We start from the raw sequence: 13,452 nt of genomic DNA, 5'->3' as shown, positions 1-13,452 counted from the left end.
AAGATCTAAGAGAAGGAGACAGGAGGCATGGTTATGACAAAGGGAATAGCTGTTCCAGGTAAAATGGGTTAATGGCTGATAATGTTTACTTTTCTTTTACATAATTGGTTTGCTAACAGCACGGCTGTGTGGATACATTCCAATGCGTCAGACTGCCGTAATGAAGAGGGAAATGCTGAACCAAACTCATAGTTGGATGACAGCAGTAAAATAGATAGAGTCTATTTGATAATGAGTTTATCAAATGTACTCAAAATGGAAGACGTGGTGCTGATCCTCAAACTTACATTGAACCTCACTGTAACAGTGCAGGTGAAAAGATAAGTCAGAGTATGGGTGGGATAGAGTGTTAAATAATGCAAGCAAAAGAAAGTTAAAAGTAACTCTTGCAGACAGGTGCCAGGGGTTATGGGGAGAAGGCAGGAGAATGGAGTTGAGAGGGAAAGAGAGATCAGCCATGATTGAATGGTGGAGTAACTTGATGGGCCGAATGGCCTAATTCTGCTCTTATGAACATAGGTGTTGTGCACAGTGGTCATCCAATTCCTGGCAATATTTTGGCAAATCTCCTCTGCAGCCTTCCCAGTGCTAATCAGAATCTGACCAGATTTCTGTTCATATTCAAGTTAACCAGTCACGAACCTTTGTTGAGATACTGCCGTCTCTTGCCACTGACCATGAAACTCAAATCTTACACCCCACTCCCCCAACCCCATTTGCAGCTTCAATCTTCAATACAAAAAATTATAGTAAATGTTCTGATTAGCATCCCGACAGTTCATTCGTGCTACCCAACCACTTCCAGCAGTCGATCCTGTTAATTATGAGTCCTCTCGAGTGCCAGCCATGTTAGCACATCACAAAAGCTTTTTCATAGTTGATGCTGAATTCCCAGATTCGCGAAACACAAAATTGAAGTAAAGCGCTTTTTAGTGATCTTCATTGTGACATGCCAATTAAGGGGATCCATTAAATCCAGAAGAAGAAAAAGGATTTCATTAGCAGAACAGAGACTTTGTCCTTACAATATGCATTAAATGATGGGACCGATCAATACTATCACGCCATAAAACTGACACCTCCCTCCAAAATGCTTCTAATCATTGACTTCTTGCTAGTCCTCCTCCTAGTTTGAAACCTGCCTCACAATAAACTCCAGAAAAAAAACAGCGAATTGATTTTTAAAAATCATGTACTTACAAATTATTCTTGATGTAAAGTATCCTGCGAATGTTATGCAGTATTGCATTCTAAGATATAATACAGTTCAGCAAGCTCAAGCCCTTTGCGACTATGAATGCTCGTACCGCTGCCTACAACTCGGGCTTGGCATCAGGAAACATGGACGTCTACAAGGCAGAGTCCTACCGAATGCGAAGGGCGGTGGGACAAAGGTACCCATGGAGTTTTAGCCTTTATTTGTAACCAACTACCGAAGCACTGTATCCGCTCCACAATTTGAGACTTCCTTCTACGCTGAACTCCTAATACACCATGTAGAAAAAAAAAATCATATGTGGTTAAAGTGCACATTGTCAGATTTTCACCTCCTTTTTTTTATACAGCATGGAAACAGACCCAAAAAAAAAATTGTGTGTGTTTTTAACTTTTATGTTCCTTTTTAACTTATTCTAAGTTCTAACTCCCTAGTACTAACAAAGTATGACAGGGAAACCCTCTTAAATCTAAACTCCAGGGCAAACGGAGACTTTTTAAACTCTTTACTCACTGATTTATACTGGAAATATCAAGATGCTTTCCCCCCATCATCTACCTGACATCATCATCTCTTTAAATCATAACGGCTCATGATTCACAATGCAAAACGTGGCCATTACTATTCGACACAAGTGGAACTGGAGATTTTCACCTCCTTTTCGTTTCGAGAGCAACACACTCCAGGTCTGCTGACTATCGAAATACCGACAGCCCTACGAAGCGAGGACTGCATCGATTCCAGCGATCACTTCAACTGATAGTCCCCACCAGACTACCGGAAACCATCCACCCCCCTGTGTGCCTCTGGACTCCACCGGCAAACCCCAGGTAGTCAATATGGAGAATTCGAAGTCCCTCTGAGCACAGGATCGCCCCCTTACTATTGTACTCCCTTACACACCGTGCCAGTTCAGCTCCAATTCAATTAATTATCCAAAATTCCTGACAGACATGTCACATATCTAGCACCATGCCTCACCCCTTTCTGATCTGGACTTTCAACTGAGACGTACACTCCATCAGTATAAATGGGGATTCAGGGTGGTTCACTCTGAGGGATACACCTACCCTCACAGTAAGGCACTTTGCCTTTAAAACTGCAGAAATTCAGATGCACTATCCCTACATCTCCTCTGTCATCTCCATTCAGGGATCCCATCAGCCCATCCAGGTGACACAGAGGCTTGCATGCACCTCCAACCTCATCTATTAAAGTTTTGATGTGGCCTTTCTGTACATCAGACTAAGGAAAGTCAGCATGTCTTCAACGACATCAGTTTCTCCACATTCACTATAGAAAGCACCCTATTGGTATGCATCATTGCTTGATATGAGAATTACTCTTCCAATCTACCTCGTTACAGCCTTTGCACTTGGTTTATCTTCACTTTCTCTATAGCTGCAACACTATATTCTGCACCGTATCCTTACCCTATTTTGCACTACCAGTTGTACACATGTATGGTATGATACATCAGGAAAGTCAGCACACACAGGTTTTTGCACATTCACTATAGAAAGCACCCTATTGGGATGCATCATTGCTTGGTATGAGAATTACTCTTCCAATCTACCTCGTTACAGCCTTTGCACTTGGTTTATCTTCACTTTCTCTATAGCTGCAACACTATATTCTGCACCGGCATTTTGTAATTATACAGTAAAGGAATAAAGGCTTATAAAAAACATACACTTCTCTGAACAAACATCAAGGATAAATGTTTGATTGCAAGATAACATTAACATCCTGTCAGGATGAAAGCAGACAGGAATTGAATTAATTTAAAGCACACCTGCTATAACTATTATTAATGCTAAAGTGCCACACTGATGCAGGATACATCTTGCATCACTAATACGTTTGAGCTCCTAGAAGTTCCAGTGTCTGTAGCCAAACTTGCACCAAGTTGTGTTCATTCAATGCTCCTGTGAACACTGACCCACAAACCAATGCCACATTTCTCATCCTGGTTTTCAATGCTCACTCCATGGACCAGAGAGGAGGGAGTCAGAGTTGGACAGAGGGCCATTAAACAGACCTGGTGTGGGAGGCAATGCAGTGCCTCTATGGAGGGGCAGGCCTCAGGCTCGGCTGGACCGGGCACCCCTCCAAGAGGCTTAGAATGTGGACCAGACACGGGCTGCAAAGGCACAGAGCGGTAGTGTAGAACACCAATGGCTATGCTTGGCCAGGTAGACCCTGCAACACCACCAGGACAACAGGCCTTCATGGTCAGATTAAGAACTCTATACCTGTAACAACTGGGACTTGAAAATGGTGCCAAATCTGGCGACTCTGTATACTGTCTCAATGAAATACTGCCATACACTTGTACTGTCTCTGAGATGCTTATCCAAGAAGTAGCTCAGTGCTAATGTATAGTGATACTTGTACTGAACTGTGTACAAAAATGAATTTCACTGTACTTCAGTACATGCAAAAATAAAGTACCATTGATTGACCTCACCTTCCCTTTCTCACTAACCACCTCCTGGCTTACAATACTTTGGTACCTTTGCTCTTAGTTTCTGGCCCCGTATCATTTGGCAAAGTCATAGAGTCTGGAATATATTTTCTCAACCTGTGACTCACTATCCCACCCTCCTTTGGGGTGGTCTTTAAAATCTACCTCTTTATCTATCACGTGGCTCAGGCATAAATTCTTTTCTTTTTTTTTTATTTTTATTTTTTTATTTATTTATTTATTTTTTATTTAATTTTTTTATTATTAATCTTTTTTAAATTTATATTATTGTGAGTTATTATTACATTTTTTCCAATATTTTTTGGATTTTTATTTCATTTTTTTTTTATAACTAGATAGGGCTAAAGGGATAGATGAAATAGAGAGAGGGAAGAAGGAAAAAGAAAACTAAAATAAAAAAAAAGGAAGAGGAGTGAAAGAGGTAATTGAAGAAGAATGGAAAAAACTTTGGTATCATTCTGTTGTACATTTCGAAGTATAGCATTTCATCCAATCTTTAGTCGGGTGCTAGTCAGGTTCCCGTATCATTTGGCAAAGTCAATAAAAGAGACCTGGAACGATATTCCTTTCTCCAACCTCTGATTCTTTCATGTTTATCCGTCACCTATAATCCATTTTGATTTGGGGTAGGGTCAAAATTTTAGGAAATTTTTTTCCTGTTATAAACTGTATCTCTTTGTGTTATTCTAAGTGTTTGATTTAATTCTAATATTCCGAGTATTATTAATTTTGAGTTTGGTTCCAGTTGTGTGTTGGTTACTTTGGAAATTATACTAAAAATATTTACCCAAAATTTTTTAATTTTTGTACAGTTTGTAAACATGTGCGATAACGTAGCTTCTAAATGTTGACATTTATCACATATAGGTGAGACATAAATTCAAATGTGAACACAATATACTAAATGTGAGCTCACCGATGTGTACAACCATAACATCCCATTTCTAAACTCTATTCACTGCTTGATGCTGGCCAATGTGCCAAAAACATTCTTCACTACCCTGTCTACCTGTGATGCCACCTTCAAGAAAGGCCACAAGGAACTATGTACCTACACTCCCAGATCCCTCTGCTCTGCCACACTCCCCAGAGCCCTGCCATTCACTGTGTAGGTCCTGCCCATGTTAGACTTCCCAAAATGCAACACCTCGCACTTCTCTGTATTAAACTACATCAACCATTCCTCAGCCCACCTGCTCAGCCGATCAAGATCCTGCTGCAAATTTTGACAACCATCTTCACTATCTACACTACCACCCACTTTAGCGTAATCTACAAACTTACTAATCATGCCTTGTACGTCCTCATCCAAATCATTGATCTAGATGACAATCAATAATGGGCCCAGCACTGAACCCTGAGGCACACCACTAGTCACAAGGTAAATTCTGAATCTTGGACATCTCAATGAGACCATTCTTCTAATACCGACCAACCCCTTGAATCACTCCAGTTCTGTCATCCCAACAATCATTCGACTGCACTAGCTGCACTATCATCAAGGCAAATTAATCCTTCTTGAGGAAGAAATTCATAGCACTGAAGTATGCTCTCAAAAAATAGTCCTGTAACCATTGCAGCATGACCTTCTTACAGTCTTGCAGTAAAGGTCATTCTACAATTTGCATTCCCAGCTGCACGCTATACTGTTCATGTTCTGCAGACACCACCAAACCTACTGAGCATTTCCAATATTTTCTGGTTCTATTGCTGGACCCAAATGTTAATTTGATCCATATAATTTGCTAGCCCATCAAGCAATAGTATTTACAAGCTTCATACCATGTTTCTAAAAATCGTTTTTGCCATTCTTCCTACCTCTACAATGTTCCATCGACTGCTTTCTAGCCACTGTCAATATCTCTTTACATCACCTCTTTCCCACCCAACTCTGTATTGTCACAAACTGAAATGAAAACATATAGTGCAACAACTCCGTATACCCTGCCTTAGCATCAGTCATTAAAATTACTCTGTGAATGGTCCAGGATCCAGTACACCCCTGTGGCACCACTCTCTGCCAACTTGTACACCATCCATTCCTCTTCTGCTTTTACTAATCAATCTTACATCTATGTTTAACGTTCCGTCTATATATTACCCCCACCCTGTTGTCACGAGGTGGCACCTTGTGCTGATTGTTTATTAAGTGTGTCTTGAAAATCTAGATATACCACACTCCCACATCCTATCCCACAGGCTTATTCAGTCATTACCTACAAAAAATGAACTGCTTTAAAAAGCCACGGTTGGGGTTCACTCCAAATCACATTTAAGCAACAAACACAAGATGCAAAAACGCGAATTTGCATTTCTTGTTTTGTGTGTGTGTGTGGGGGGGACTTGCGTCTTCATTTTTTTTTTAAGGAGCAAAATGTAAATATGCACAGGTTAAAATGTATATTTTAACCGAGTTCAGCGGCAATGTCACTGGATTGCACAGCAGTCGGTGGCTGGGCAAGTGTCGAGAATCAAGGGCAAAGATATTAGAGCGGAGTTCCATATCTGTGGTCAAGAGTGTTTTATTGTCATATGTTCCAGATAGAACAATGACATTCTTACTTACAGCAGCACAACAGAATATGTAAACATAGTACTCTGTAAACAATATAATAGACGGGAGAGAACAAAAAAGTTCAGTGTGTTCGTGTATACACACACAAACACACTCACAAATACATATTGATATATTATACATGTTGTTCCAGCCCATGGGCCTTGGAGCAGCGGCACCAGGCACCTCTCTCCCCGACACCCACCGCATCCCACAACCCGAGGCCCAGGCTCCCTGCTCACCCACGGCCTTTCTCTCTTTTAAAATAAAATTAGGCTCCAGCTTTTCGGCGGGGAGTGTGGAGGAATCTTTCAGGCCCATTAAGGAGTGAGTGAATGAGCGACCCTCTCCTGGACCAGCACCCGCTGCAACTTCCCCAGGCCACCTCTTTGCAGCCACAAACTTTTGTTTTTTTAAACCCTCCCTTTCTCTCTATTTCTTTCAATGCAAAAATAAAACTACCCGGTGCCGCACAAACACGCCCAATTTGACCCCTTTCTTTCTATTAACAGTGATATAAGAATGCACTTGCCTGTTCACAGTCTCAGGTCTTTTGTCCTCACTGTGGATCATGCAGCCCTGCTTTCTCCATGCACCTTATTTTCTTTCTTTTCTCTCCTAAAATCAGAAATGTGTCGTCCGTTCCCCCTTGCTTCGTTGTCGGTTAACAACTGCCACCTACAGAGCGATAGAGAGCTCAAAACATGCAAGTAACATTGGACAAATAAAAGAGGCAAATCGAAACCGGGAGCCAACATTAATTCTCCTCCTTCTCAGCTTGTAATTTAAACCGTAGACGGAAACATACACATGAAATTACCTCTACAACAAGTTTCCATCGTTGTTTCCTGAAATCGTGCCAGTCGCGCCTTCAGGCAAGCAGCTCGTCGTAAAATCTTCGCTTTCAATTCGTAATACACGCTCAGAATCTTTTTCAATGGGTAAATTATTAAGATCTAAAAATCATAAAATGGTCTCAAGAGACAAAAAAACACCTTACATCCATGATATTACATTGCAAACAGCACATTAAAATGCTTGTTGATCATAAATTTCATAATCACAAGACTCGCGATGAAAAAAAAAATTCTGCTGTTAAGGTAGACTATAAACTAAAGATAATAGAGGAGCTAGTATCTTGCCTATAAACTATGTTAAAAAATAACCTGCGTCTTTAAGATCAGAAATTATTTTAGACTACCAGTATAATTTAATTGCTGTCTGGGATCTATTTCAACTTGAGTTTGTATTTGTTTATCAGTTTCAAGGCGTAGCCCACAAACAACCTATCATTTATTTAGTATTGGCCGTGAAGAACCATGTGCTTTAATAGGAACGGAGTTAGGAATAGCGTTGCTCCTGTTGAGGGAGGTGATATATTTGTCGGATGCTCGATTGTTAAAAAATATTCAGGGAGAATGGTAAAGAGGAGGCGTAAACATTACGCACATTTGAGGAAAATAGTGGCTATCTGAGTTGGAATAGTAACGATGGAGAGTGTTTGTCAGTAAAAAAGATGCAGCAGTAAGGCAGAGGAAAGTTAGAAAGGATGCAGAGATTTACCAGGATGTTGCCAGGATTCGAGGGCCTGAGCTTTTGCGAGAGGTTGAGCTGGTTTGGACTTTAATTCTTAGTGAACGGGAGGCTGAGGGTGATCTTGTAGAGGCATAGAAAGATCATGAGAGAACTAGATAGGGCAAATGAACGACCTTTCTCTCCTGGGTCTCCTCCATGGCCAGAGTGAGTCTCACCGCAAATTGGAGGAGCAGCACCTCATATTTCGCTTGGGTAGTTTACACCCCAGCGCGATGAACATTGACTTCTCCAATTTCAGGTAGTCCTTGCTTTTTCCCTCCTTCCCCTCCCCTTCCTAGCTCTCCCACAGCCTACTGTCTCCGCCTCTTCCTTACTTCTCCCTGCCCCCCACTCCCCCCCCACCACATCAGTCCGAAGAAGGGTCTCGAACCGAAACAACAACTTTTAGTAGTCGCAAGAAAGACAACTGAGTTTTCAAACATATTTTTATTCAGAAAATCAGTTCACAGGCTCTCACAACACGTCTGGCCCCAATGGTGGTCAGCACTGAACTGCCGCGCAAAACCAAAACCGCACGAAAATTAGCAGCCCCTCCCGAGTCACATGACCGCGGCTTCTGAACGCCGGGTTCGATTCCTGCGGTGCCAGCAGGCGCTGCTACATGCTCCCCCCCCAGAATCCGCGATACGGAAACGCACGGGTAAGCGGATGGTTCGACCGGAACGCGTGGTCCGAGGCGAGCATAACAGTGGGGGCCGGCGAAACAGAATCGGAGGGGTGCGAAGAACGTGAACGAGGGATGGGCATAACAGAGGGCACCGGTGAAACATAACCGGGGATAACAGGTGCAGAGGGCGGCACAATGGCCGGTGGACATCCTCTACGCCGCGGAGTGGCCACCGCCACCGGGCTATCCTCGTCGACGTGTGTTGGCTTAAGGCGGCTCACGGAGACGAACTCCTCCTCGCCACCCATGTCCAACGTAAACATCGAGGCACCAGTCCTCAGCACCCTGTACGGACCTGCGTACACCCGCTGTAACGGCGAGCGGTGAGCATCCCTACAAAGGAAAACATAAGCACAATCCCGTAACATAGTAGGCACATGCACCGCGGACGAACCATGCCGGGACCAAAGCGCGCGCCCACTCGCAAAGGTCAGCTAACACTGCCCAAGCCAGGACATCCTGATCCCGGGAACGGGCAGAAAATCCCCAGGTACTCGCAAAACCGAGCCGTAAACCAGCTCAGCTGAGGAGGCGTTGAGGTCCTCCAAAGGCGTGGTTCTGATACCTAGGCACCCCAAGGCAACTGGTCGACCCAATCTGGGCCAGTGAGTCGAGCTTTCAACGCCGACTTGAGATGGGTTAAACCAACTGTGAGGACAGTTAAAGTCTGGTCAGAGGAAGCGGACTTCACACTTCAGCAGTGTTTTGGAAACACTGACTGGAAGGCGTTTGCAGCCCAGGCCACCCTTGACTCTCACACGGACATTGATTCCTACACATCCTCTGTTCTGGACTTTATAAACTCCACCATCAATAGTGTCACCTCCCTCAAACAGGTGACCATATACCCGAATCAGAAGCCATGGATGAACAGCGAGGTCAGGCTACTGCTGAAAGCACGGGACACCGCTTTCAGGTCAGGCGATGCTCGAGCCTACAGTTCATCCAGGGCTAACCTGAAGAGGGGCATCAGGAAGGCCAAGCACTGCCATAAGCTCAGGATTGAGGAGCACTTCAACAACAACTCCGACCCCCGACGCATGTGGCAAGGCATCCAGGCCATCACGGACTACAGACCCTCCAACATCACCCCCACATCCAGCGACGCCTCCTTCCTTGAGGAGCTTAATCATTTCTATGGCCGCTTCGACAGGGACAATCTAGAGACAGCCATCAAGGCTGTGCTACCTGCCGATCACCAACCCCTCACACTCACCCCCTACGACGTGTACGTGGCACTGAGTAGGACTAATGCACGTAAGGCTGCTGGCCCTGACGGCATCCCCGGGCGCGTGCTCAGGGCCTGTGCTGCGCAGCTGACAGACGTCTGGACTGACATCTTCAACCTGTCACTTGCCCAAGCAGTTGTGCCCACTTGCCTTAAAACCACCTCCATCGTGCCAATGCCAAAACACTCCACTGCGGCAAGCCTCAACGACTTCCGCCCAGTTGCACTTACCCCCATCATCACCAAGTGCTTCGAAAGGCTGGTCCTGGCACACCTCAAAAGCTGCCTACCCCCCACACTGGATCCCTATCAGTTTGCCTACCGCAAGAACAGGAGTACGGAGGATACCATCTCAACGGCACTTCACTCCGCCCTCTCCCACCTCGACAACAGAGACACTTACGTAAGAATGCTGTTCATCGATTACAGCTCAGCATTCAACACCATTATACCATCAAAACTGATCACCAAACTCGGTAACCTGGGCATCGACCCCTCCCTCTGCAACTGGATACTGGACTTTCTAACCAACAGACCCCAGTCTGTGAGGTTAGACAAGCACACCTCTTCAACCCTCACCCTGAACACCGGCGTTCCACAGGGCTGTGTGCTGAGCCCCCTCCTCTACTCCCTCTTCACCTATGACTGCACACCTGTACATGGTACTAACACCATCATCAAGTATGCAGAAGATACAACGGTGATTGGCCTCATCAGCAACAACGATGAGCTGGCCTACAGGGAGGAGGTCCAGCACTTAGCAGCATGGTGCGCTGACAACAACCTGGCCCTTAACTCCAAGAAGACCAAGGAGCTCATTGTAGACTTCAGGAAGTCCAGAGGCGGCACGCACACCCCCATCCACATTAACGGGACGGAGGTGGAACGTGTTTCTAGCTTCAGGTTCCTGGGAGTCAACATCTCCGATGACCTCTCTTGGACCCACAATACCTCTACTATGATCAAGAAGGCTCATCAGCGTCTCTTCTTCCTGAGGAGACTGAAGAAGGTCCATCTGTCTCCTCAGATCCTGGTGAACTTCTACCGCTGCACCATCGAGAGCATCCTTACCAACTGAATCACAGTATGGTATGGCAACTGCTCTGTCTCCGACCGGAAGGCATTGCAGAGGGTGGTGAAAATTGCCCAACGCATCACCGGTTCCTCGCTCCCCTCCATTGAGTCTGTCCAAAGCAAGCGCTGTCTGCGGAGGGCGCTCAGCATCGCCAAGGACTGCTCTCACCCCAACCATGGACTGTTTACCCTCCTACCATCCGGGAGGCGCTACAGGTCTCTCCGTTGCCGAACCAGCAGGTCGAGGAACAGCTTCTTTCCGGCGGCTGTCACTCTACTCAACAACGTACCTCGGTGACTGCCAATCACCACCCCCCCCCCCCGGACACTTATTATTATTTATTCAAATCGTTTGCTATGTCGCTCTTCCAGGGAGATGCTAAATGCATTTCGTTGTCTCTGTACTGTACACTGACAATGACAGTGGTCTAGTGACAATTAAAATTGAATATGAATCTGAATCTGAATCTGAATGCCTGTGGAAATGCTCAACCAAACCGGTGGACACTGGGTGATACGCGGTGGTCTGGTGCAGCTTCTCACCATACAGCTGCGCTATACCACTCCACAGGGAAGACGTGAACTGGGCCCCTCGATCAGTTGTGATATCGGAAGGAACCCCGAAACGAGCGATCCAATGTCAGATGTCCGTTAACAGTATTGCCTCCACCCGCCTGGTAAACATGTCCACGATAGTCAGTAGGCGAGTAGCCCCTCGCGAACATGGCAAGGGACCCACCACGTCGACATGGATGTGCAGGAACCTGCCGTCCGGGACAGCGAAATCCTGCACGGGCGGGCGCACATGTCTCTGTACCTTGGAAGTCTGGCAGGGGATGCAAGAAGGGCCCATGCAGCAACCTGCTTCCGTAACCCATGCCAGACAAACTTGGCCATGACCAAGGCAGAGGTTGCGCGAATGGACGGGTGCACTAGGCTGTGGATGGTGTCGAAAATCCAACGCCTCCAGGCAACCGGGACAATGGGGCAGGCTTTGCCCGTGGAGACATCGCAAAGGACCCGCACGCCGGCGGCGCCACAGGGCACCTTAGCCAGTTTAAGTCCTGATTCAGCATTGCGGTAAACCTCCATACCAGCATCTACCTTTTGGGCAGCGGCCAGCTCCTCATAATCCACGCCTAGACTTAAAGCGGAGACATTGGGTGCTGCCGGACGGGACAACGTGTCAGCCACAACGTTCAGCTTCCCTGCCACATGCCGAATATCAGATGTGAATGTGGAAATGTAGGCGAGGTGCCTCTGTTGCCTGGCAGACCAGGGATCGGACACCTTGATCAAGGCGAACGTGAGCGGATTGTGGTCCGTGAATGTGGTTCACGCGCGCCCCTCTAGGAAGTAACGGAAATGGCGGATCGCTAGGTAGAGCGTGAGCAGTTCCTGATATACTTAAATTCGGGGGCTTGCTGCTGCCTGCTGAAAAATGCTAGTGGCACCCAGCGGCTACCTGCTCGTTGTTCGAGGACGGCACCTACCGCAACGTCGGATGCGTCGATGGTGTGGGCCGTTTGGGCTGATGCCCTTGGGTGTTCCAGCATAGTGGCGTTGACCAATGCTGTCTTAGCCCCCTCGAACACCTTCTCCGCCTCCTTGGACCAAATCAGGTCCTTAGCCTTACCGGCCAGACACTGGAACAATGGCCGCACGATAGCGGCTGCTGATGGGACGAATCGGCGGTAGAAATTAACCATTCCAATAAACTTTTGTAGGCCCTTGACAGATAGAGGCCTCGGGAAGCAACGGATAGGGTTGACCTTCTCGGGCAGCAGCTGTGCACCGTGGCAGGTGATGCTGTGACCCAAAAAGGAAATGGAACGCAATCCGAACTGGCACTTCACGGGGTTGATCACCGCGCAGCCATTCGAAAAGCAGGCGGAGGTCCCTAACGTGCTCTGCCTGCGAGCTGCTGGCCACCAGAATATCATCGAGGTAGATTAATATGAACGGCAAACCCCGACCGACCTGATCCATTAGCCGTTGAAACGCCTGAGCAGCGTTCTTCGGGCCAAAAGGCATTCTTAGCCATTTGAAAAGGCCGAAAGGGGTGATGGTGGCCGTCTTAGGGACCTCGTCGGGATGGACTGGAATTTGATTATACCCGCGAATAAGGTCGACCGTCGAGAAAAAGGTTGCGCCCTCCAGATGAGTCGAGAAATCCTGGATGTTCGGGACTGGGTAACGATCAGCTGTGGTTACCGCGTTTAAACGTCTGTAATCACCGCAAGGTCTCCAACCCCCGGACACTTTGGGCACCATGTGCAGCGGGGAAGCCCAAGGGCTATCCGACCGCCAGACAATCCCCATGTCTTACATAAGCTGGAACTTGTCTCATGCCATGTGCAGTTTATCGGGCGGGAGGCGGCGTGCACGGGCTGTACTGATGGACCCTCGGTGGCAATGTGGTGGACCGCGCCGTGACGGGACGCGGCCCCGTCGAACCAGGGCGTGAGCAACCCTGGGAATTCGGTGAGCAGGGCTGCGAAAAGTTGCTGGATCTCAGCTACCTCGTCAAGTTGCTGTAGGGGCGTGGACGAATTACGCGGCTTGGCAGGGCACAGGTCTGACACTGGAACTATGCGCCCGCCTCGCACATCGACTAACGGGGAGAACG

At 46.8% G+C, this 13,452-nt stretch overlaps 1 protein-coding gene across 3 annotated transcripts in view; it reads right to left on the bottom strand.

Annotated features, from left to right (window-relative positions):
- Positions 1-7,247, bottom strand: part of zc3h7a (zinc finger CCCH-type containing 7A) — a 71,073-nt gene extending 63,826 nt beyond the window's left edge. The window contains exons 1-2 of one of the 3 annotated variants that reach the window (XM_055651729.1): positions 7,079-7,247; positions 6,791-6,936 (exon numbers count right to left, since the gene is read on the bottom strand). Coding sequence is in view for 1 of the 3 variants with exons in the window: in XM_055651727.1 (XP_055507702.1) it covers positions 6,501-6,579 (79 nt within the window). In the remaining 2 variants the exon portion in view is untranslated. Of the gene's footprint in view, positions 1-6,500; positions 6,670-6,790; positions 7,056-7,078 lie in introns of those variants that run through there. The other 2 variants (XM_055651728.1, XM_055651727.1) reach the window with 2 other exon arrangements.
- Between the last annotated feature and the right edge of the window lie 6,205 nt (positions 7,248-13,452).

This window comes from Leucoraja erinacea, chromosome 20, assembly GCF_028641065.1.
Source record: "Leucoraja erinacea ecotype New England chromosome 20, Leri_hhj_1, whole genome shotgun sequence".
NCBI classification, from domain to species: Eukaryota; Metazoa; Chordata; class Chondrichthyes; order Rajiformes; family Rajidae; genus Leucoraja; species Leucoraja erinaceus.
The sequence above is the reverse complement of the archived record's forward strand: the minus strand, read 5'-3'. Positions and strand labels throughout refer to the sequence as shown.